Raw genomic sequence first — 24,405 nt, 5'->3', positions numbered from 1 at the left:
TTGTTGTTGAATACATACTAATTCTCTAGTATCAAAAGCATACAGGAGAAGGAAATATGACAGTCTGAATTTCTTGCCTCAGAGGCATTTGGCACGCTAGCCTCATCTTGTATTCTCTCAGTGTTTAAAACCCGTTGGAAACATTTTTCTGTAGTACTCGGTGTGAGGGACCCCAGGTCTAGTGAGATCGCTGACCTCTGCCTGTCCTGAAGGCAGAACATTACATCTAAATTCCTAATTTGGATTCATGTCTTGCATACTGCTAGACAACTGATTCGTAATCTGTGGTAATAGTAAGGAGAATTTCTTCCTGTGGCCCTTGCATCTGGATGTCATTTATCTAGTACTTTGCTCAAGCATATTCATTTTCGCCTTCTGAGGTGGCTGTCAACCTGGAGGCTCACTCATTAGAAGCTAAGGCCAATGATTTTAAGAAGCATTCTTGCAAAGTTTTCACAATAAGAAAGAAATCCTTACAGGTCAGACTCAACAGATAGATGGCCAACATTACCAATGATACTGATATTACTGATACTTTTAGCAATTGCTAATCAGAACCTGGGCCATGAAGCCCACAAACCCATGGAAGATATTCAGGACAGGAGGCTGACAATTGCAAAAAACCGCATGAACCTACTCAGCCATTGAGTAACTTAGTTGGGGTGTTTTTGGCTAGACCTTGAGGCTAGATTTGTTTCCTCTTCAGGCAGCAAAACCTGAGGTGAGACCAATGAACAGTGGTGTGCTGGGGACCTCCAGGACCCAGGGTCACTGAAGGCACTCAGTAATTCAGCCAGGATCTCACCTAGGAACCAGATTGTGACAATCAGAATAATGGCCAGACACGGGTAAGTGGACTGGACATCAGAAATCAATCACATGGTTGTTCCAAGACCACTATTTAATGGTAATATAAACATAGATATTAGTTGCACTGGATATGTTGAGAGTTATTTTCTTACTGACGAATACTGTATGAAGTATTTGCATGATGCTTCAGGACATCAAGTCACTTATCCATCTTCACAGCTTTTGCTGTTTCCTAAGAGAAGAAATGACCTCTAATTCTGACAAAAAATAGAATAACAGCGAAGTTGATATGGAACTTTTGAATGAGAACAATCAAACTTCTTGCACTGAGATATCTGGAAATTATTTCAAAAGATTTCCTGGATAGTGCATGTTTGGTAGCATCATGTAATTGGTCAACAAGAGATGATCTGTGATGCTATGCACACGCCCAATTAAAAATATCAGTAAGGTTGAGAAGTCGAACACTTCAGTGTTAGAAACTGCACACTGCTTGACTTAGTCCTTTAGGTAACAACTAAATGTATGTTCCACTCTTTCTACATGGCTAGCTGAGATTTTAAGGCCTAATTACAGTACTGTTCTTAAGCCTTAACAATTGTACTAATATTACTAGCAAATATTTGCAACACAGAATTGTTCAAGATAGGTCTTTGTCATAACACATTGGATATTTAGTATTAGGTGATGTGGTTTTACCTTAGTCTGGATGTTTCTCAGATCCTTTCTGTGACGTAAATAATGTCCCCAGTCATCCCAGGTGGGCATGTGAAGCTGTATTTTGTTCATGTACACAAAAGCTTTTATTATTTGAAAATAAGGAATAACACATTTCAAAGCGGGGTTTTTATTTTTCTCTTCAGAATGAAAAGGGAGTAACGTTCAGTAAATAAGGTCTTTCCCCATGATGGAGATTAAAACTATTAACGAAATATTTGTTCCATAGGCATTGTCCGTCCTGTGTACTGGATAAAATGTGGCTCTGTGGTAAAAAGTGTGTGTGTAATGATGTAACTCAATGTTGTAGCCTTCATAGCAAAAAGAGGGCCAAATTGAGTTTACACAAGCAACCTGTATTTCTGGTATTTTTACATTTCAAATGTTTGACTTTGTAAACAGAGGGTTCTTTTCTTTCTTAAATGCAGTTTTAAATGGGGAAATTCCTGGATTTACAAAATGGTGAAGTGACCCCTTGTCCTCTCCTTCTTCAAATTCTGTCATATGAGTATGGACATAATCAACAAGCACCATTAGAAAGTTTATCACTTGAGCTAGTACTTCACAGTAGCATTCCCTATACAGTCAGACAGTATAGGAGCAGAGGGATTTTTGTCTTGTCTTTAGAAATTTTTGCTTTCACAAAAGAAATAACAGTTTAAGAAAATACCAGACATGGTTCCAGACTCTGAAACTGCTGCTATTATTTCATAGACATCTAAGCTGCAGCAACTTCATCTTCTCAAACCAATTGTTGTCCAGTTTCCAGTCTGTCTCAGTCACTCTTGTCACTAGGCTCCAAGCTTGTGCTGTTCTGCTGCCTTTCTCCTCCTTGGTCTATGTCTTTTTCTTTTTCTGCAAGGATGGCCCTCAAGTCAGATTGATACAGGGAGCTGAGAATAGTTTAAGCATGATCAGGGAGGAAGGAACTGTCAGGAACTGTATCTGCTAAAATCTGACTCTCCGCTGACATCTGTGTGTTGTGACTTTCATTTCTGTGTTTTCTTTCTTTCTCCAGCAAGAACGTGGTATTTTAGGGTACAGACAAATGGATTATTCTTCATAAACTAGTAAGCATAAGTGTGTAATGGTTGCAATTAAGAAATGAGCTTTGATAAATTGTAGTGCCTTTGAATAAGGGCAGTTAGCACAGGGGTAGAGACTTTCCTAAAGAGATTTACAAAACCACAATCCAGTGTAAACTCTGATAAATTGAAAGGTAACCTAGATTTTAAGATGTCCCCTTCTTACATAGATCCAGTTACAAGTCAAAAGTATTTCCTTCTTAACCGAAGGGTTTTCCATGCATTAGGAAAGACACTTCCTAAAACCCCGGGGCACTCTTATTCAAAATTCATTAAATGATCATGATAAATATAGTGGGTTTTTCCCTGTGCTGTAGCAAACTATTCACATGTAAAGAATGCTGTTTTGGCCTTCTTTCTTGTCTTCCACCAAACTTCCAGTTCCAGTTTTTTAAATTGTCTTCCAGGATTAGCACTCAACAGGATAACTCCAAATCCCAAGTGCTAAAATGAAGTGTAACAAATCACTGTGCTGTGAGCTGGTCCGAATTATGCAAAAATACCAGCTGTTGCCGAACAGTTAGCTTGGCACTGGAGCCCAATTAAGTATTTATGCCCATGTAAAACACTACCCAGAGCTCTGGCTTAAATGTACAAAAAAGCCTTTGATTTAAACCAAAAATAAGCTTGTGAGGCAAGGGGTAGGGGTGAGGAAGAAACCTTGAATGCAAACCACGGCTTAAGCATAAGGAAATTCTATGCTTTTAAAACTGCCATTAAATCAACAAAACTCCCATGAATGAAGAATTTTACCACCTTCTTTATGGCAGCAATATTTAATATTAAAGGCTGTGCCAGGTGTGAAGGAAAGGTTTCTGCCTCAAAGGAAAAGGTTCTGTGTTGTGACTTTCATTTTTTCAGCAGGAGAGTCTTTTGGTAGTAGGAATCAGGACAAAGGCATTGGAGAAATTAGGAGGGAACCAAAATTGGGATGATAACAGCAGGGTGTCCTTTCTGGGAGGAGCACATCTCTCTGTCTTGGTTCATCACACTCTTTTCAAATTTTTATAACATCCAATTGGAATTCCTGTTGTTGCAACTTTCTTTCATCAATAGATACTCCTCAGCTTCATTCACAGCTGTTGTGCTACAGTATGCCTACAGTATAGATATGTCAGAGTTTGCTTTAAATGAGCTGGGTTTGGTGTCAGAGCAGCTGATGACAGCCATGTGGAGCTAAGAGGAGCCTGTAAAATCCACCTGAGAACCATGGAGTGGACAGGCAAGGAAAGGACTGCATAATCTCTTTGTCAAGAGGGCATGATAGGACTAAACTGGTACAATTCAATAATAGGAAATAGTAGGAGAATATTGGGTATTTCAAACACTGTGTTAAAACACTGTGTTAACTCACAGCTAATTGGCATTTTATTGCCAGATTTTCTAGTGTCTCAAACTGCTGCCTCCTATATTGCATTAAGTGTGAAATGCAAGTCATATTCCATTCATCAAAACACTGCTAAAAGGGCAGCCTCAAACTGATTCCCTTTCAAAGTGAGCAAGGAATGACTAAGGCTGAACTAAAGCAGTCAGATGCGAGGGAATGCAACATAGAGGATGGAGTTTGGTAAATCAACAATATCCAAGCAAGTTTGAAATGTTATCTGGGTATTGTAACAATAAGGAACTAGAACCAAAAGCATCACTTACAGATAGAGCACGTCTGTGCAGAGGGGAGGGATGAAAGAGTTATTTGTTCATGGTGAAGAAGTACTGTTTGATCAGCAAAAGCTCAAAAAAAAAAAATGGTGGCATAGGGAAAAGGAGGAGTTTCCACTACTGAGAGGAGAGTCAATACTCACTTCCAATATGGCCCTGATTCTTCAAAGCCAGGAATACTGAAGAGCCGGAAGTAGCTGTCTGTAAGTGAATACAAGCAACTAGTGACAAGTTAGGCATACAGATTCGAATATGTGAATGTGGTGATATTTTGGAGCCCTCTCATATCTTGTATACCTTTTTGCTTTGGTGACCATATGTTCCTGAAGAAGTTGACAGAAAATCCTAAGTGCTCACAGGATTAGAGCCCTGGGAAATGGAGTTCTTAAATTACTTGAAAGTACCAGAGTACCATCTAGGCAGCAGGATCCTACTTCTGTGGAGGTAAGGGAAAGGGTTGTGTCCAGGATACTTGACAGAGAGTTTAAGGAAGAGGCTAGTGACCCAACCTATAGCAACTGAAAGCTTAAGGGCCCAGGGATGCAATGTGATGAATCCATGACACAATAGCTTGTTACATGTTCATCTTTCCCAATGATACATAATATTTTGAAACAGTTAAATTCATTTACTTCTAGTGTCAGCATGACATTTTTATTTGAGATCTGTGGCAGGAGGGCTTAAAATTTTAATGAAATACGAAATACATTAAAAATAAGCTACATATAAAAACTTGATATTAATGACTTAGACCAGTGTCTAAAGTCAGATAAGCTGCCAAGAAAATGCTAAGAATATTCAGATAGAAAATTAACTGATTCATGATCTCATCTTAATATATCAGCAGGATGAACTGTTAAAAATGAGTAGTGATAGAAAACTCCAGACAACAAAAAAGAACTGTTCTTTTAAGAGGTAGAGATGAAGAAAATTTAGAAGAAGATCAAAAGATGATGTTTTAAGGAGTAAAGCATTAATACTTATAAAGTAAGAACAATAACAAATAAATTTCCTGAACCTGTATGACTGCCAAGCTGCTTAACATAAACGCATATTTTTTTTTTTGGCTGTATTCACACAAATCTGTTAATTTGGGATAGCTTCATTTTCTTTTTCAGGAAAAAAGATGGTTGATATGATAATATTAAGAGCTGACAGAGGAAACAAGCTTGCTGCATTTCAGTTGGACACGGGAAAAATGCCAGATCAGAGAGCATTTGCTCTAACTGTTTAGTTCACCATACAGTAAAGATCAGGGCAGTTTATAAAACTCTGTTGTCTCTTGATATAGCCCAAATTTCATGTGTGTTCAGTATAGGCTTTGACACAGATATAACTGTTTTCACTGGAGTTAATTCTTCAAGTAACCCCCAGGAATCTTCCAGTGTCTCGTTCTTCAGTGAGTTACATTAGTTGCCAACTCAAAAAATAGGATGAGCTCAAATTTGAGTGGACTGGTTTGTCTCACATTTTTTGACTACAGTAATAACTTTGTCTATTTAGAGATAGTTGTTTGCAGGAAAACATTAACTACTAACTAACCTTTCCTTTATTCTCTCCCATTATAGTCTCTGTAAGAAGACAAAAGTAAATTTGAGTAAAATATGGTCAAATCTGGGTATTCAAGTGTCTAAATCTAAGCCATGTCTGTGTATATGTGTCTGCATTTTCCATCCACACAGCTGCTATAGTTCAGAGAGCAAACGCTTATGCGTTGTGTAGGACTAGGGAAAGATGGCACAAATTCTGGGACTTAAGCATTTGTTCAGACTAAGCATTGCAGGTAAAGATCAGGACTCATGGCCTGAAGTTCATAAAATTTACCCTGAGTTAGTAAACTTAAGAGCACAAGGTCTGGTGATTATCAAACATACCACAGTGCAAAAAAAAGTCATACAGGATATGGCAGTACACTGTGATATGGCTTTAGTTAAAATATTTTTCTGAATATGATACTTTCTCAAAACTTCCCTGTCTGTTACTGTGGATATCATTCTTTAACCGAGGTCATAAGCCACTGATAATAGATTTCAGTTCTCAGGAACAAGTGTTTTTCTAAACCCATTTCAGAAAACAGGCCTTTTGTTCACTTATTAGTGCTTGCACACTCTCATATGAACATGTTTAAAATGTTCCTATAAGCACATGACTCAAGTTTTATTTTTTAAAAAGCATATGATGATGTTTACTGCTGAGAACTGTTAGTACATGGATCTACAGCAAGATCTTTTTATGGTTTAATGTGTAGCTATCTGCCTCAGCAGAGAAGGGGAATGGGTTGCAATATCTTTATTTTGGTCTGGGGACAGAGTGGCACAGAACAGGCACAAGTTCTTCTTATGGAGGCTAGTGTCCAGGATGACAATACTGTTTCTTCCTCCACAGATTATCTGAAGTGGAAGGAAGGTGCTCATTTTCCTTCCTACGCCTTTTCTCCAGCGTGCCACAAAAGTTGTGTCTGAATTCTTTTCCCCTACAGACAAATCATTGTACTTCTTAGGCTTGTCTTTTGGAGCTGTAATTCTCAGGGGTGGTGGCCTACCTAGGGAGAGGTCTGATAATTTCTACTCTCAGCTTGCCCACATTATCTTTTCCATGGAGATTCCTGCTCCACCCCAGTGCAGGAAGACTCAGTGATTTGAAGAGCTCCCAAACCACTGCAAATTGTAGCTGGCATAGTAGGGTAAGCTAAAATCAATGCCAGTTTAACATTCTGTAAGTTATTTACAGTTCAGCTCACACCTCTTAAAAATCTAAGGTAACAGTGAGACAGGCAGCTGTGTACAGAAGCTGTAACAGCTATTCCCACTGGTCACTCATGTGTGTTTCTTGCAGCAGACTCTTTCCCAGAAAGATAGTAATTTCTAGAAAATAGCCTTGAGGGACCCAGGAGGGGAGATAACAAAAGAGTATTTTGCTTTTCCCATTTTGACCTTCGCCTCCACAGCATCTTGCAGTTCAGCAGTGCAAGGGTACCAGAAAATGGTACATCTTCCTCCTGGGGCTACTGCCAGAGAATGTTGCTGGTCAATACGCACATATGCTACCCTCTGATTGCTGCTGGGCTGATCTCTGTCTGAGAACTATCCTTCCACAGCTGTTTGCAGTACAATTGCTGTAAAATCTGCTCTGAGCATTGCTGTCAAGCCAGAGACGCTCATCTAGTCAGGCTCCCACTGTGCCTGCATGAATGTTAGGAGGGGTGGAATTTTTGTGGTATAAGCAATATTGTTAGCAAAGAGACCACATCTATTTTGCTGATTGCCAGTTGCTGTTGTTGGTTTGTTGCTGGAGTATGAGCACTTTTAGCTACTCTTTCTAGAGCTGAGCATCTTTGTATTGGCGAAAGACATTGGGTATTCAGTCCAGGGCTCACAGCTGCTGATATGGTTGTGCTGCTGGAGTGCCTCCACTTTGGCGTTTCATTGGTAACTGTGTGTCAACTGTGACCTTGCATGCTTCATGAAAACAATGAAAGGCTGGACTGTACTAAGTTACTTCACCTATTTTCTTTGCACAGCTGCATAAAAAAGCTGTGGTAACAAACCACCGCACACTTTTCATTCTCTGCTGATCAGAATTTGTTGTATATGCAAACCAGCTTAATGCGCATCCATTTCTCGTATGGTTTCTAAAATTTTGCGTATGGAATTGTTGACTGTCTTGAAGTTATCTAAAGGAATTCTTGCCAGTCCAGCAGCACCAAACATTATACAGAGGCTTGACCTTACCAGCAATCAATTGTTTGCTCCTTGAAGCTATAAAGAGTAAAGAGCCAACTACAATTTGCTCAAGTTTCTGCAAAACCAACACAAAACCTTCTCCAGAATTTATCTCTAGGAATGATGTGGAATTTTTTTCTAGCATGTTTCGCTGGATTATCTGAAGAACAATAATGAAGTACTCACAACCTCTCTTGGTTTCTGCTTTACCGAGGACATTCAGATTCTTTTCATAGGTGGCAGCAGTAGTTATCAGCAAGATTCGTGTATTCCTCCAAGGGATGCTGTGGACAAGTGCACTTGTACTGCCTTGTTACAGCTTTTGCTTCAATACAACATACATTTTTCTAATTTCTGTTTCTCTATCATGGATAAAGTTTAAACCACTTCCATCCTATACCCTCTTCCCTCAAGAAAAAGTCCACTGCTAACCTGGCAAGCCAGCAGCAGCAGGAGAGGAAGCTCTGAATTAAAATGCTCCAATGTGTTACAATTACCCAGCTTGGCTTTTGCTGTTCAACAGCCCTAATTTTGTTTGTTGTTTTGCATTTCAATGTTTAATAATGCAAGCATCTAGCCAACTGTCAGTCTCTTTTCTGAACTGATGCAATAGTTTAACATTGGATCAAAGCCCCAAAATCTCTTTAAAACAGAAGACGTGTCACTTACAAAGTGATATACCCTCAAAATTGAGCACTTGTATAATCTCTTCTAATTCCTAAATAAGTTAACAGCATGTCTATATAGGTGGTAAACGACCACAGTAAGACTTCCAAAATAGTTCTCTGTATGGACATGGCTCTAGAAAAATAGCTTGGGGAGGGAGGTTATATCAAAACAAACCCTGCATTTGAAGTAAACTGATTATTCCAAAATAAATCACTTTTGTTATAGAAGAGTGTCCCCACTGGGAACTGTTTTAATACATTTCACTTTTCTTCCAGCACAAACTAGAAAGAATAATACTTTTATTTTAAACAATGTCTAGCCTGTGTGAACTCCTTTTATTTAAGGCCATTTCTATTGTTAGCATAGTATTAGACAGTCTGTTTCTGGTCAGAGATTCTTATCTCTGTGTTCTCAAAAGCTGTTTTCCAAGAGGTTACCAAAATGGCAGATATGTGAAAAGCTTTAATATTCTGGATGGAAAGAGAAATTTTTCTTCTTTCATTTCTTAGACAGCATACCTTTCCCTTAAGTTGGGTCTGCAACAGAATCTTACGTGCTGTTAGGACGTGCTTAAACCCTACCTTGTCCAGCTCCTATGGAAAACACAACCGTGTTTCTGTGAAGCAGATACTTGTATCTGTTTCAACCAGTGTTAGAGGAAATGATCTCTCGCCTGTGGCTTCAGTAGCCTTTTCATGAAGATTCATCAAATCTAGGAAATTAAGTTTGAAATAGTCGTTGTTCTTGAAAACAATGTTCCATACTTTCGTAAATTCGTCCCTTTCCATTTTTAATTAAGAATATTCCCGTAATACTCTTCTAAAAAAGAAGGCATTTCCTTTCACTACAAATTAATAATCTTTTAATTAAGGAAAGCAACATTCAAGTTAGGTTTTCATCACAGAGCGCAGTAAATGCACATCAGCTCCACCTGAGAAAATGGCAGGGACAAGCATCTTGTATTATAGCAGCATGCCAGAAGCCCATATCATCGGTACAGACCGGTTGTATTGTGTATGGCAAAGCATTGGCAAGATACCCTCTGTTACAAATACCTTAATCCTCTCTGCAGTGTAAGTAAGGAAGTTAATTGGTGTTAAACAAAACTTTACCAACCTGGAGGAAAAAAGAGGAGACTTAAAAAGGGTAATTAAAAGAAAAAGCCCTAGTCATATTAAAACTACAATTGTTTTAACAACTGTACAATAAATGCATTAGAGGGAGAGATTAATACTTGTGAAATTAACAGAAAGTTGTTATCTATACATTCAGTTTCTTTCCTTTTCTGTGATACGTGTTTTACAGGAAGTAAGTTGTTGGGGTTCATACAGCAGAGTTCACGCGCTCTGTGGTTTTTTTTTAAACGTGCACCAATTGGCAGGACTGGCTGGTCCTACTTATGTCCCATTTTACTGCCAGTGACAAAGAAGTCTTGGAATTTCTCCTGTTTCCATCCAGCATCATCCAGTGGTTAGAAAGTGTTACAATAAAGAAGGTAGCACTGCATCCTCTCAGGGAATGTTGTGGAATTCTCTCCAGTAATTCTGGCTGTGAACAGTTGTTGACCATAACCTTTCTTCCTCCTGACAAAGGAGGGTGAGGCAGGAATTTTTTTTATTGCAGTAAACATTCTTAAATGGAAGTACAGGACTGGATGAATTGTGGTGACAGAGGGAGAAATCAGTTAACTGAAATTGCCAGTGTCTAGGAGTCAAATCTAGGACAAAACTCAGCACAAGTTCAGTGTAGCTCTGGGTTTGGTTTTTTCCAACCGTAGAATTTTATGCTTACCTGCCTTGTGAGACTTCATGAAAGGGTAGTTGGGACTTCTATGTTTCCACTGAAATCAAATATGTTTTTATGGTGGTTTAAAGTCTAATTCTCTATTTCTGCTATGTGTAGACTAGTAGGCTCAAATTTTTTTTTTCCTCTTACTGTTCTTATGAGTCCTTCATCCCAACCCTCATCCGAACCAACTGTAGTACCAGTGTACTGCATTTGTACATACTAGGCGTACTTCGAGGACTTTTTATTTATATAAAAATTGAAGAGGCAGAAAAATCTGTGCCACCAGGTATTACTGATGCTCATTGTACAAATCAAAAAGAAAATATACTATGGATAATGCCTTAAGTAGATCAAGCTTAAAATGCATAAACCCTTGCTTCAGAGACTCTGCTGGGTCTATATTTATTTCCCCTATGTGCCTGTATCAGGCTTAACTGATGATCCCCTCTGGAGTTGGTCACTCCTTTATCTGATGTAATTTTAAGTTGACACTATGAGGTACAGTTTGGGTAGATCACTGGCCATATCTCTTTGGTAGGTTACCCTGTGACAAAGTTCAAAAAGGGATTGAAGTGCCACCTAGGACTAGAACAGCCTAGAAAAGTAAATTTGAAATTCAGTTTAGGAAAGCGGCCTCACACTACAGCCCTAGAAGGCTACATTGGCCCCACTGTTTTCATTTTAACTGAGAACTTGCTTGTCTGGTGGCATTTTGTAGCCTTTTCTCACAATTTTTTTATTGCTGTGTCCTAAAAATGTTTAACACTCAAGAGCTTCTTTTATGATAGCTTTTCATTAATTATAAATGTTGTGGACTTCATTTTGGTCTTGCATTCTTCATTAAATTCCTCTTCCTCGTGCTCTCAAGTGTTGACTTGGTATCTTTTATAAAGACTATTTTGATAAGATGCTGACAATCACAATCGCTGTGATAAAGTCAACTATGGAAAATCCCTTTGGTTTGCAGCATCAACAGGTCTGGCAGTGCCTGGAGCCATGGTTGAGCACACTGTCCAGTGCTGGGCACCCACACTGCAGGGGCGGTGGGCGGCAGTGTGGGGAAGCCCTTGATCTGAAGTGCGTCGAAACGAAACTGTATTTCCAATAATATTTAGATTAACATGTATGACACAAAAAACCCATGCCAGCAAGCTTGACCATAAGCCAATCTTAAGCTTCGGGTCACTGCAGAAAGTTACTAAGATGTTCATTCAGAAATTATTCCAGCACCATTTTCTGACTGACTAGATACCTGTTATGGGTGTGGATAGAGTCAACATGCAGAAACTTTGCTGGCTACACTGACTGGCTTCCATGATGAGATCACAATCTTGATGTTTCTAGATATCTGTCACACTAATGTCCCTACCAGAAGCCAAGTGTTTGTGTCCCATTTCTAATGGGTTTTAGAGAGCAAGGCTGAAAGGGTTACACTTGTTCCCTGCTAACAGGCATGTCATGGTGGACAGCTGCTGCATGAGAGAGAGTCGAGGGGGAAGTGAAATCTTGTAGAACCCAAGCTTTCCTTACATTTATTTAATCCCCGTGTATGACTGGGTAATAATATGCCACCAACAAATAGGCCTGTCCTTTCTTTTGAGCCCAGATAACATCATCTTGCAGCTGTTGCACTGCAAGTAGGAAAAAAAGAGCTTGAATAAGGAGCAGTTATCACCTTGTGCCTTCTCTGTGGACCCACAAACTCCTCCCTTAGATGGATTAATACGTTAGAAACTACATATGCTTCAGCTGCAGTCCCAACTCCCTGCTTAAACTTGTAGGCATTTGCATATTTTGAGAGATCAGCTAAGGTCTTTCCAATGTTTCAAGGTCCTGACAGACATTTGGGTCTGCCATCTGCAGTTATTATATGGCAACATGTACATGCGGCTTCGGTAAGTTCAACTTTCGCTTATGTCAGGAGACAGGAGGTCTCAAAGCAGTGAGCTGCAAATGTTGGCTCATGGGGTCCATCTACTTCAACCATCTTCCCTTTGCAGGAGAGAAAAGACAATCATTAGGAACTAGCTCTGTCTTATCAGTCACATGCTGACCTTCTGCTAAGACACAGACATTTAGGTCCACTTGAGAAGAAGGAGTGGGATGATATCATAAACACATGGTAGATCTAAAACTCAGATTTGATCTCTGTAGCTGCTGAAATTAGACTTTCCTTTGTTTAGGAGAGCTGTTAGTGGCTTCACTGTTTTGATTCCTGTCAAGGCTTCTAAGACTGTCTTTGGTAGCTTTCAAACAGCAGACCTTTCCAGTGGCACTAAAAAAGTAGTGCAAGAGCCTGAAATCCAAATCAGGCTTGCTGGGTCTGTTAGAATTTGGCATCTTCAGTACCTCCTTCCCTGACTAAAATGGAACCCTGCTGTACTCGGGGAGCAGTGATCACCTCACCAGCTGTGAGGTCTCTGTGGTGGTGTGGCTAAACTACAGCACTAGTACGGAAGCCATAGAGTCTTTACACTAGTGCTTTCAAACTGCTACAGGTCTCCAACTAGGAGTGCGAGTATCACAGGAAAATGGTGTGTGAGTGCCGTCCCTCTGCACAAATGTGTATGGCTGGGAACTGCTACTGATGCTGCAACAGCTGTGGACGAGTAAAATAAGTTTAGAAACCCCTGTTTCTAAATATTGCTATAGGTCTGAGCATTGATATTACAGGTCAACTGCTAAATCCCATCATTTGTGACTCCTCACCATTCACTCAGTATATGGTACACACACACGCATATCACCAAAGCAAATGAGAGTATCACATGCCTACTCTTCCTAAAGCAGCAGGGAAAAAAAAAAATCTAAATTGGAATAAATAAGATAACGGTTTGGTTTAACCTATTTGGGGGAACAGGGAACATATCATAGGGAAACAAAGTAAATATATGCTTTTTTTCTTAATTGTGAATAGTAGAAATTTATTTAAGGTGCCTTTATTGAGATATTTCTTAGGGTTTGCAAGTGTTTAAAGAGGATTTTTTTTACTGCTTTAGTTAACTAAGTTCACAGCAAACTAGTGTAACTTCTGTGCTAAGAAGCCTTTAGAGTTCTCCTGCCTAATAAAGCTACTATTTATTTATTCAGCTTTAAGCTAAGTATTTCATTGAGGTTTAGGTGGCAGAGGTGCGATGTGGTTTACATTTTTCCTACTGCTGTTCTCTCATGCAAGGCTTTCTGAAATAGGCTGTACTCTCACTTTATCTGAGTTTGTCCTCACTTCAGTATTAACTCAGATGTTGTTCTTCATCTGAGTTCTAACTGCAAATACATAAACCTTGCGCTAGGTGTGTGTTAGTAATTTACACCCAAACTAGTGGACACATCCCATCATACAGATCTGAGAGCTAAGCCTAAGCGCTGTTTGCTGTTGCTGTTGGTAACCATGTGGATGCAGACTAAACTGTCTGAAGGCTTAGTCCCTTATTGCCTGCATTCTGCAATTACTTGGAAAGACTGGGAAAGGGATGGGCTGCTGTGCTGGGAACCAAAGCGAGGCCCTCGGAAGTCCCAGGTGAACACGGAGTACTGAACCTCGCAGTAAGCCACTATGGCTTCATAATGGGACAGCTTACTCCAATTCAAACCAAAGCCACTACTCTTGGCTTCTCTGCAGGGAAGGCATAGCCCCTGTGGGATATAAAGCATAATATTTTATTAGATCTTAAGGTAAATAGGTAGGCATCCAATGGCCAGCAGCAAGCAATGATAAAATACTTTCCAACTGCATTTGCAAAATTTGTGTTTATTTCTTGTTATCTGTAAGAGGATCTCTAATCTTTGTATCTCACTCCTAGCAATGTTGTACCATGAATAAATGACGATTGCTGGCTTAGCTGGCTAGGTTTCTTTTGACTAGGGAAGTGGTTGAATGTAGATCAAGGTTAGGTAACTTAGCTAGCATAAGCCTGACCTCAGTCTGATTTATTTTGTAGTGAAAATTCAAAGTTAATGCCTTCACAGATATGGGCTACTGTGAGGAAATGTACAAAATCAGTAGACTTTCAAATGCACCTGAAGTGACTTAGTCATGTGCTTATCACTGAAAATCAGTGGAACTCATACTCCTAGATCAGCTGGAATCCTATGAAAATGCCAAACATAATCTTTCAATTTGCTTGTATTAGGAGAGGTTCTGCTCAGTCTGACATAGATCTAGAGTGGAAAGTCACTAGATATTTCAGTTTTATGTTAGTATAAATGAGCAGCATTTGAGCCATTCCTAAAACTGGCCTTCTGTGTAGTGTCAAGCACATAATAAAGGAAATGATATTGAAAAAATAAAACATGTGGAGTCCATGTTAAGGTTCAATATCCTAGCAGCTAAGATTTGGTTAATTTTTCCCACCACTTTTTTAAGTCCTTGCTTGCATCTATGCAAATTTAAATACAACATGACTAAATTTCAGTCAGTTGATTTTGGAGTTCCTATAGCTTTTGGTATGATTTTTAAATGGATACCCAAACTGCTTGTGATGGTTAACTGTGTGGTTCATGTAGCCTCCTTTGCACTGGACGTAAAGGTAAAATGTTACAAATGTGGAGATGGGAGTATCACCATCTGAGGCTTGGTAGTGGAACAAGGGATGCTTGGCCGAGCACAGTATCAGAGTTTCCATGTGACTTCCTGGGGGCTGTACAAACTGGGGAGAGACGGTGGACCCCAACATAACACTTGAATGACTGCAAGTTAAGCCATTAGACAACGGAGGGCAGGACTGATTCTGGGAATGGATTGCAAAATTTATTTTTCCAAACTAGGATGCAAAGGATCAGATAGACACCAAAGTATCAAAGAACATTTTCAAGGGGTAAGGGGGGTCTTCTGTTTGCATTTGTCTAGAAGGATACAGGGAGGAATCTGAAATGCATTCCCCCCCAGTCCACAGGTTAGAGATAAAAATCTAACTATTTTTTTCCTCTAAAATGCTTTTGTTTTACATAAACATTCAGTTTTTAGGCAACTTGGTGACTGCCGATTGTCACTCTCACTGCCTCACAGGAAATGAGTTCTGCACCTGGAGTTAGTCAGACTACTGTGATGAATCCCAGATGACACAGGAAAGCCTAGGGAGGTCTGGACTGAGAGTGGAAGATTCAACTTGGAAATGATAATGGCTAAACACATGGTCTAGGTGAACTCAGAGAATAAGCAGGCAGTAGCAGTAGGTAACAGGAGGTAGCAGTAACAGTTTGTATTTTTCTGATTTCTCACATCTTTCCACCGTTGTTTCCAATGGGAAGGCCAGGGAAAGTGCAAATCTTGTTATTTTAACTCCACTCGGATCTTCTGTGATCTAAGAAACATGCTGGTCTAAACTAGCACTGATGCAGTACTTGATGCTTAACTCCCTGTGCAGCGAAGACTTACTCTATCATTGTCTTCGGTGGAATTTTATAATATATATATACACTATATTATATATAGTATAAATAGAGATTGATTTAAGTATTTGCTTAAGTGATCATTTTAGGTGAGTCACACCTGTAAGCACCTTTGAAATACCAGCATTTCAGAGCAGCGTATGTAATTAGCAGGGAAAGATTCCACAACATTTCAGTAAAAATAAAAGTGTTGGTCCCAGAGTTTTGGTTTCACAGTGTCTTCTAGGCAGCTGTTGTGTACTTGCATGGGTGAGTGTAGATCAGAAGGGCACAGGCCTTCCTTACACTTCCAGTGTGTTTGCTGTCCCCCACTTCTAGATGGAAGGTGCTGCAGTAAAGAAAACAGCAGATTTTCAGCCGTAACCCTGTATTTTCCTTTGTGATCTGTTTATCTTTCAAGGATCATATTTTAGTATGTTCTTTCACAAACTAACAGGCACTATACTGACCACAAATATAAATCAGGAACAAAATCCACTGGAATATCTCCATCTGTACAACTAAAAAAAAAGGCCAAAATATTTTATATCTTACAGTTAAAACAATTAATTAACAATAAATAGCCCATGTAACTTAATGGCTGATTTCTTCAGAGTTCTGGCATTTCTAAATATTTATACATTTATAACTGTAGGCAAACACATTGCAATCCTAAAATCTGCTCTGCATTTTTTAAGCTGCTGTGTGTAGTCCAACCTCATATGTAAACCTCACATATATGCTGTATTTCCCAAATCATAACATAACTTTCAAAACTTTAAATTGGTCTTATGCTATGCTTCTGGATGTATCTGAACTTTGTGTACAAGAATGACATCACTGTTTTTGGAGTTACTAGCCTACATGTAAAGGGGAAAATCAGAAGCAGACTTTTAAGAGGAAAATATCAAACAAAATAAATGGTTTGAACACAATATATGATGCTTTTGGGTGCTATAAACATTTTATTGTTACTTGTTTGGGAAGAACTGCATAACTCATTGGGGCTTCACAATTTGTGAGTAATGTAGCCATCTCAAAATCTAGCAGATTTATCAGTCACAGTGTTCAAATGAAAATCTGGGATCTCATTTCCTCCTAAGCCCTTATAAATTTGACCCGGTGTTTAACAGTGGCTCATCTGCATGTGTTTTCCTTACAGTTGTTATAAGACACAACTTGGATTAAAAAGTGTGATCTGAGGGGAATTTTTAGTGCTGGAGCACTAAAATCTAGTTGTAACTTTTATTTTAAAGAACACCGGAAACTTAAAAACCATCACCACCAGCAGTATTACAAGGGATAGGGTATTTTGGTCAGAGAGTTTTGCCAGAAATTAACAAATGTTCATATTATTAATTCTGCATAGGCAATAACTCATGCCTAGATGAAGGGCAGCAAGAATGCCACAGCACTGAGCTTCACTGTGCTCTCAGACATGGGGCCATGTTTCATCCTCCGTTTACAGGCAGCGGAGAGGGGCACCAGACGGTCATTTTCCGGGGTTGCCTGGACGGCCTGTGGCAGTGAACCCCGCCTGCCTTTCGGCGCCGGGCTGACAGAGCGGCGAACTTGGGAGAGAGAAGCAGGAGAGGGGCGGGCTGCTCTTGCACCTTCCGGAGAGGACTCTGCTCGGGTGAGGTGACTTAGCCGAGCTGCAGGCACACCAGCCGGCCTCTGTAGGTCCTTGTTGTGCTGATCCTTGCAAACAGCCTCTCAACCTGCTAACTACTGCCCTATAGAGGATGCTGCTGTGAGCCGGCTGCATACCTGGCAGTTCCTGGGGCTTCCAGTGTTTTGCTTCATTTGTGAGGGTGCTGTATTGAACTGACTGCTGCGGCAGTATCGCTGCTGATGGAAGGCTGCCCGACAGATCAGCGGAAAGCATTTCCCTGGGAAAGTTTTCTGTAAATAATACCTCTATTGATTTTTGCCTCAACTTCACCTATTATTATTACTACTACTATTATTATTATGACTACTACTATTACTAATTTCCAAATTACATGGCTGATGGTGTGCACAGGCTCCTTGCTGCTCACAGACAGCACCCTCCTCTGTGTGACCAGACCATTTTCCTATTGCATCCAGTTGCGACATTGCAACTAAAGGCTTGTGGTGTCCCATGTGGTGGCCGCAGCGGGAGCAGACACATCTGGGAAGACGTACTGCTATTTCCATGCAGATTTTCTTGTTACTAATAACTGTTGTTTCAAAAAGGGAGTAGAAATCTAGCTCCCGAGGAGCGCCCAGGCTCGCTTTTGGGCTTAATTATAAGGTGGTCTTTAACGACTGCCCCTGAAAGTGGCAAGAGCCGAGTGCTTCAGGGAGCCGTAGCCGCCTCGCAGCCCACTCGGCTCTGCAGCGCGAGTGATCTAAGCGGCCGCCCCGCGGGGGCAGGGGAGCGCCGGCGAGCGGAGCGTTCCCGGCGCTGCGAGGCCGGGCCGGAGAGACGAGTCCGGGAAAGGCTGCGGGCGGAGCCTCCAACCCGAGAGCAGAGTGGAGCGGAGCCGCCAGGCCGCCGCCGCTCGGTGTGTGCCCGCAGCCGGGCGGGCGCGGGCGGCGGCGGCGCTGTGCATGCCGGGCGTGGGGCGGCGCGGGCAGGAAGCGCTCGCTCCCGGCCGCGCTGAACCCGTGTGTAGCCGGCGGCGGGGGCGGGCACTGCCGTGCCGGTGCCGCGGGGGCTGGGGCACGGCGGAGTGCCGCGGTGGAGGTAGCGGCGGGATGGGGTTGGCTTCCTGAAGCGGGGGGAGGGCGGGAGGGGGCTGGTTTTGCATTGCAGTCCCTCTCCGCCCCTCTCCTGCTCCTCTCCCAAGTTCGCCGCTCTGCCGCGGCCTCTCCGGAGCGGCTGGCTGCGGGCTGCCCCTGCCCCGCTCCCGGCACTGCCCGTGGCGGGGCGGGCGGGGACAGCGGGGAGCCGAGGCAACCTAGGGAGCAGCCTGCCGCCCCCAGGGAGGCTCTGCTCCGGGGAGCAGTGGGGGGAGGCGGCTGGCACAGGCGCCGGGCTCTACCGCCCGCCCCCCGGCACCGCCGCCGTCTGCCCAGCGCTGGCAGCCCCGGGAGATGGTGACACATGAAGCGTGCGGGAAGGACCATGGTTGAGAGGACCAGCAAGTTCTTGCTGATCGTGGCCGTCTCGGTGTGCTTCATGCTTATCCTATACCAGTACGTGGGGCCGGGGCTGAGCCTGGGTTCCCCCAGCGGCCGCTCCTACTCGGAGGAGCTGGACCTCTTTCCCACGCCTGACCCGCACTACGTGAAGAAGTACTACTTCCCAGTGCGGGAGCTGGAGCGGGAGCTCGCCTTCGACATGAAAGGCGAGGACGTGATCGTCTTCCTGCACATCCAGAAGACTGGCGGCACCACCTTCGGCCGCCACCTGGTGCAAAACGTGCGGCTGGAAGTACCCTGCGACTGCCGGCCCGGGCAGAAGAAGTGCACCTGCTACCGCCCCAACCGCCGCGAGACGTGGCTTTTCTCCCGCTTCTCCACGGGCTGGAGCTGCGGGTTGCACGCCGACTGGACTGAGCTCACCAACTGCGTGCCCGGAGTGCTGGACCGCCGGGAGAGCGCCGCCGCCAAGACGCCCAGGTACCGGCCCGCTGCCGTCTCTCTTTTCCCCGCTGCCCCTCGGGCCGCCTGCCCGAGCCCTTCCACTGCTGAGCCCCCCTCCCTGTGCGTTCTAGCGTGCTGCTAGCGTTTTGTGCTCCAGCCTGCCCTGAACCTTTCCTCAGCCCGTTCACCTGACCTCCCGCCCGTCCTCCAGGCTGTGCCGTGCACCTTCCCTCTGCATTCCCAGGCAAACAGACTACCCTTTTCCTCCTACGTACCTAGTACTCTGCACCCTCAGCCCATGGTCTTCTGCTCTAGCAGCCTCTGTGAAACCCTTAGCAATGTATTTGTGCCGCTTACTCTCTTTTGTAAACATTTAGCCTTTATCCCAGACCTCACTTGCCACCTTTTAGTACCTATTACGCCATACCCTAGCTTCAAGCTTGCCTTTGTAGTCAGCTTTGCTCTAACCTGTGCACCCTTTTTCCTCCAGCTGAAATTGTTTTTCAGTGCAACTGGCACCAGCCCACCAGTCCTCATGCTTACCTCCTTGTTTTACCTCCCTAGTCTGCTGATAGTTTTTTGCATATTGCAGAAAACATTCCTTAAACACCCTGTTATATCTTCCTTGCTGTTAATCTTCATGGGAGACCTGACGTGAAATCTTTTGGGGTAAAGAGCTACACTGTGCATGTTCCTTGTGGCTTCCTCATCTGTGCAGCAGGAGAGAGAGCCATCCTAAAGCACCCTTCAGTGCATCCCCGCTGAACATCCAGTGTATTTCTGCCCTCTTATCCCATTATTTTTCTACCTTGGTCTCTATAAATTATAAGCTTCAGAGGAATCTTCTGTTTGTAGTATGTTAGTAAAGACAGTGGCTTATATTAAGGTCTCCAAAGATTAGATTCTTTTAGCTCAATATACCTTTGTGTGTTTCATTTCAGGGGACAGTTTTTTAATTTATCACTGTTTTTCAACACTATGCACACCTTCCTTCTTGACATAGCAGGTTTTTTTATTATGACAGTTTTAATCTGTTTGCCTTAAAAGTTTCATTCTCAAAGGTGTCCAAGATCTTATACTAACATTTGCCTATGCCATATGCTTTATTTGCATGCATATTGTTAATACCATAATAATTATGGTATTAATATATAAATAAAAATTAATAATCCCTTTAGTGAAGAGTGGCCTTTAAGAAAGTATGTTTTAGCATCACAGCTGTTTTTTCTCTGATTTTTTTAAAAGCAATTTCTAATCATTTTTCTTTCATTGGAACTGTGTGCAATTGCTGGGGTTCTTTATTGTCTGTGTCATGATTGCTGCTGTTTTCAGCCCCTTTGAGTATTAGTCATCCAAGTACTATACTCAGATTCCTGTCATGCTGCCTGACCCAGGAGCAGCAAACTGAAGGATGTATCTAAAGGGCTGAGTACTCAGGCTTTCCTGTGGTCTCTTATTTTATTAATAAGGTGCTTGAAAACACGTATAAGTGAAGTATCTTCAGCCCATGTGGTTGCTGTTGAGATTTTAGTTAAGTGTCATAAGGAAAAATGCACAAAGTTCAAATTGATTTAGTAAAGAAACAAAAAATTACTCGTTTTGTGAACCTTGGCGTTTGGCTAGCAAACCATTAACCTTATATAAAGTCCTGTGTGATTTTATGAATTGTCTCAAAGCCTTGTGTGCTTCGGTTGGCAATCTACTGCATGTTCAAGTATTTAACTGTTTCATCCTGCTTAGCAGTTGGTTTTTTTGCACAGGTACCTGAGAATAAGGCACTTCAGGTTGTGCAGTAGCAATTAAATTCATTACAGCAAGCCATAGAGGTTGAGAACCAGAAGCCTATTGCCTCATCTCAAACGTTTGTAAATAAGATTTTCTTTGCCGTTTGTTTTGGAACATCAGGAAGGATATGTTTCTATACGCTCCTTAACTGTCTTGATTGTTGGACATGCAGGAAAAATAATTAATCCTGTCCTGTTCCCTCATGTGTCTGTATATTCAGAAATAGTTCTGCTTAATGTGGTCTCTTTACTTTCCTTAAATCTAAATTAGAACTTTGTTTTCATCAGTGTAAGAATTGTGATGTAGAAGTTTTAGATAATCTAAGGTTTATCACCTTGGTCTGTTAAACAAAAAACCAGAATTTACTGTTTGTTGTATCCTGTGGATAGTTTTGGTGCAATGAACAGCTGCTGGCTGTTTGAATAATGCTGTCCTAGGATACTGCTCTGTTGTACTGCAGTCCAGTTTAGTAGGCACCTTCTCCAAACTGTTTTCATTCTAAGAAAATGGGGAACAAGAGACAGGCAATGCTTGTTTAAAATAAAAATTTGATGGGTTTTCTTTGTTAGAAAAAAGATAGTCTTTGTATTATGTCCATTACACTAGAGCAATATAACTTTATTTCTCCATTGTGAATGTTGGATCTCTTATGTTGAAGCAGGACATGTTTTTATGCAGGGCATATACTAGAGAGGCTACTGTTTTATGATGGAACTGAATTATGAGCATCTCTTTCAAAAGAAGAAAAAGAAGCGCAAACAACCATTTTTGCTAGATTCTAATATTACCCAGTGTGGGTTTTTAGAGTACAGTCTTCAAATTCAGCTTTTGAAGCTAATGTACTGGCCTCTGCATTTGCTACTTAATGTGAAGTTTAAACCTTTGTTCTTCCGACTACATGTTTATCCCCCAAAACAAAATAGCTGACTTGTGATTACAGATAAATCTGCCTTCTAGTGAATGTTGGAAAGCATGAAGGTCATTCGGTGTTGCTCACATGTACAAATCATGAGCTTAAAGCTGTTAACTTTGTAAGGAATGCAGTTTTATCACTGCACAGTGCCCTATTGCACTACATTCCATAACCTGTGCATGGTACATAAATTTACAATGCAATTGCTCTTTTTATTGTTCTGCTGTTCTGTGTTAGACTTAATGATTAGGAGCAGTAGCTTGCCAGAGACTGCATTTTTTTCTTCTTCTTCTGTCTTTTGCATTCATATAGTAAGCAGTTGAGATGGGTGTTTTAGCTCTAATGGGTCAGCACTCTTTAAAAAAAAAAAAAAAAACGACAACAAACTACTGGCTCTCATCCCCCTTCCACACCCTGCCAGTGGCTCCCTGTTTTGTATTCCAAAGACTTCTGGACAGGCTCTTCTTGAAGAAAATGTTACGTTTTATACACAGCCAGTAGAAGAAAAAGAATTATTTGTTTGGGGGCTGTAAAACTTGGGACCCCAAGGAAGTCTGAAGCTGGCTACGTTTATCAATTAGGTCACTTAGCCGCAGTTCTCTTCGTGGCTTTAGTACACGGCAAATTCCAAGATTTTGGGAATGGAGGCCTATTTATTCCTTGTACTGTTAAGAGTAAACAACTGCTGGAAAAGACTTTTTTTAAAAAGCAGTAATACTAGGATGTGTGCTTTGAGTCATCATGATATTTCAGAAAGCAGAGGCTAAGCAGTTTCTGCAAACTGCTCCTTTAAATTTGTCTTACCCAAAACTGCAAGAGATCTAATCTCTTCAGTTGATTCTGAAAAAAAGCCAAACTCAATTCTTTAGTTAGACTTCCAGAATTAGAAGAATCAATGAAGTGATCCACTAGTAACTTGTCTGTCTCCTCTTGTGGTGGGTTGACCCTGGCCAAAATGCCAGGTGCCCACCAAAGCCGCTCTATCACTCCCACTCCTTAACTGGACAGGGGAGAGGAAAAAAAATAACAACAGGCTTGTGGGGTTGAGATAAGGACAGGGAGATCACTCAATGTTTACCGTCACGGGCAAAACAGACTCGACTAAAGGAAAAGGTAATTTATTACCAATTGACTCAGAGAGGAGTAATGAGAAATAAAACCAAATCTTAAAACACCTTCCCCCCACCCCTCTCTTCTTTCCCAGGCTTAACTTTGATCCCGATTTTTCTCCCTCCTCCCCCCCAGCGGCACAGGGGGAAAACGGGGAATGGGGTTTGGGGTCAGTTCATCACGCTGTTGTTTTCTGTCGCTTCTTCCTCCTCAGGGGGAGGACTCCTCACACGTTTCCCCTGCTCCAATGTGGGGTCTCCCTCATGGGAGAAGGTCCTCCATGACTTCTCCAGCATGAGTCTTCCCACGGGTTCAGTCCTTCATGAACTGCTCCAGTGTGGGTCTCCTTCATGGGGTGCAGTCCTTCAGGAACCGACTGCTCCAGCATGTCGCGGGGTCTCTAGCAGCAAACCTGCTCCAGTGTGGGCTTTTCTCTCTCCACGGGCCACAGGTCCTGCCCGGAGCCTGCTCCGGTGCAGGCTTCCCACAGGGTCACAGCTTCCTTCAGGTATCCACCTACTCCAGTGTGGGGGCCCTCCACGGGGTGTAGGCAGTCATCTGCTCCACCGCCCATGGGCTGCAGGGGGACAGCCTGCCTCACCATAGTCTTCACCACAGGCCGCAGGGGAATCGCGGCTCCAGCTCCTGGAGCATCTCCTCCCCTTCCTTCTTCACTGACCTTGGTGTCTGCGGGATGTTTCTCTCACGTATTCTGACTCCTCTCACTCGCTGCAATTACTGCTGCACAACAACTTTTTTCACTCTCTTAAATACGTTATCATAGAGGCGAAAAACGCTGTCGCTGATTGGCTCGGCCTTGGCCAGCGGCGGGTCCGTCTTAAAGCCGGCTGGCATTGGCTATATCTGACATAGGGGAAACTTTTAGCAACTTCATACAGAAGCCACCCCTGTAACTCCCCCCGCTACCAAAACCTTGCCAGGCAGACCCGTTACACCTCTGTTAAAGGACTGAATGAAACCCCTTAGAGGTGTTGGAAAGGTTCCCTTGTTAGCCCCTGGAGGAAATGTGTTTCAGTGCTCTGCTGGCTGCATCCTTCTTTCCTTGCGTGCTCCCAACACAAGAGCAGAGCTCAGTGTTCTGAAGTGTGTTAGTGGGACACTCCATCTGTGAGCTTTGCTCTAATGTAATGTGCTGCAGGAACAATCAAATAAATTACGCTGAAGGAATTCTACGTGCTTCCTCTCCCACCTCTTCTCAAAAAAG

The 24,405-nt window shown here is 42.2% G+C and overlaps 1 protein-coding gene across 1 annotated transcript in view; it reads left to right on the top strand.

Annotated features, from left to right (window-relative positions):
* Positions 1 to 18,890: 18,890 nt before the first annotated feature.
* The window catches only part of HS6ST1 (heparan sulfate 6-O-sulfotransferase 1), a 194,649-nt gene continuing 189,134 nt past the window's right edge, over positions 18,891 to 24,405 (top strand). The window contains exon 1 of the mRNA XM_086468211.1: positions 18,891 to 19,408. Within this exon, the coding sequence (XP_086324337.1) occupies positions 18,891 to 19,408 (518 nt within the window). The remainder of the gene's footprint in view (positions 19,409 to 24,405) is intronic.

This window comes from Leptosomus discolor, chromosome 7, assembly GCF_034619465.1.
Source record: "Leptosomus discolor isolate bLepDis1 chromosome 7, bLepDis1.hap2, whole genome shotgun sequence".
In the NCBI taxonomy this organism is placed as follows: domain Eukaryota; kingdom Metazoa; phylum Chordata; class Aves; order Leptosomiformes; family Leptosomidae; genus Leptosomus; species Leptosomus discolor.
This window is presented reverse-complemented; position numbering and strand designations above follow the sequence as displayed.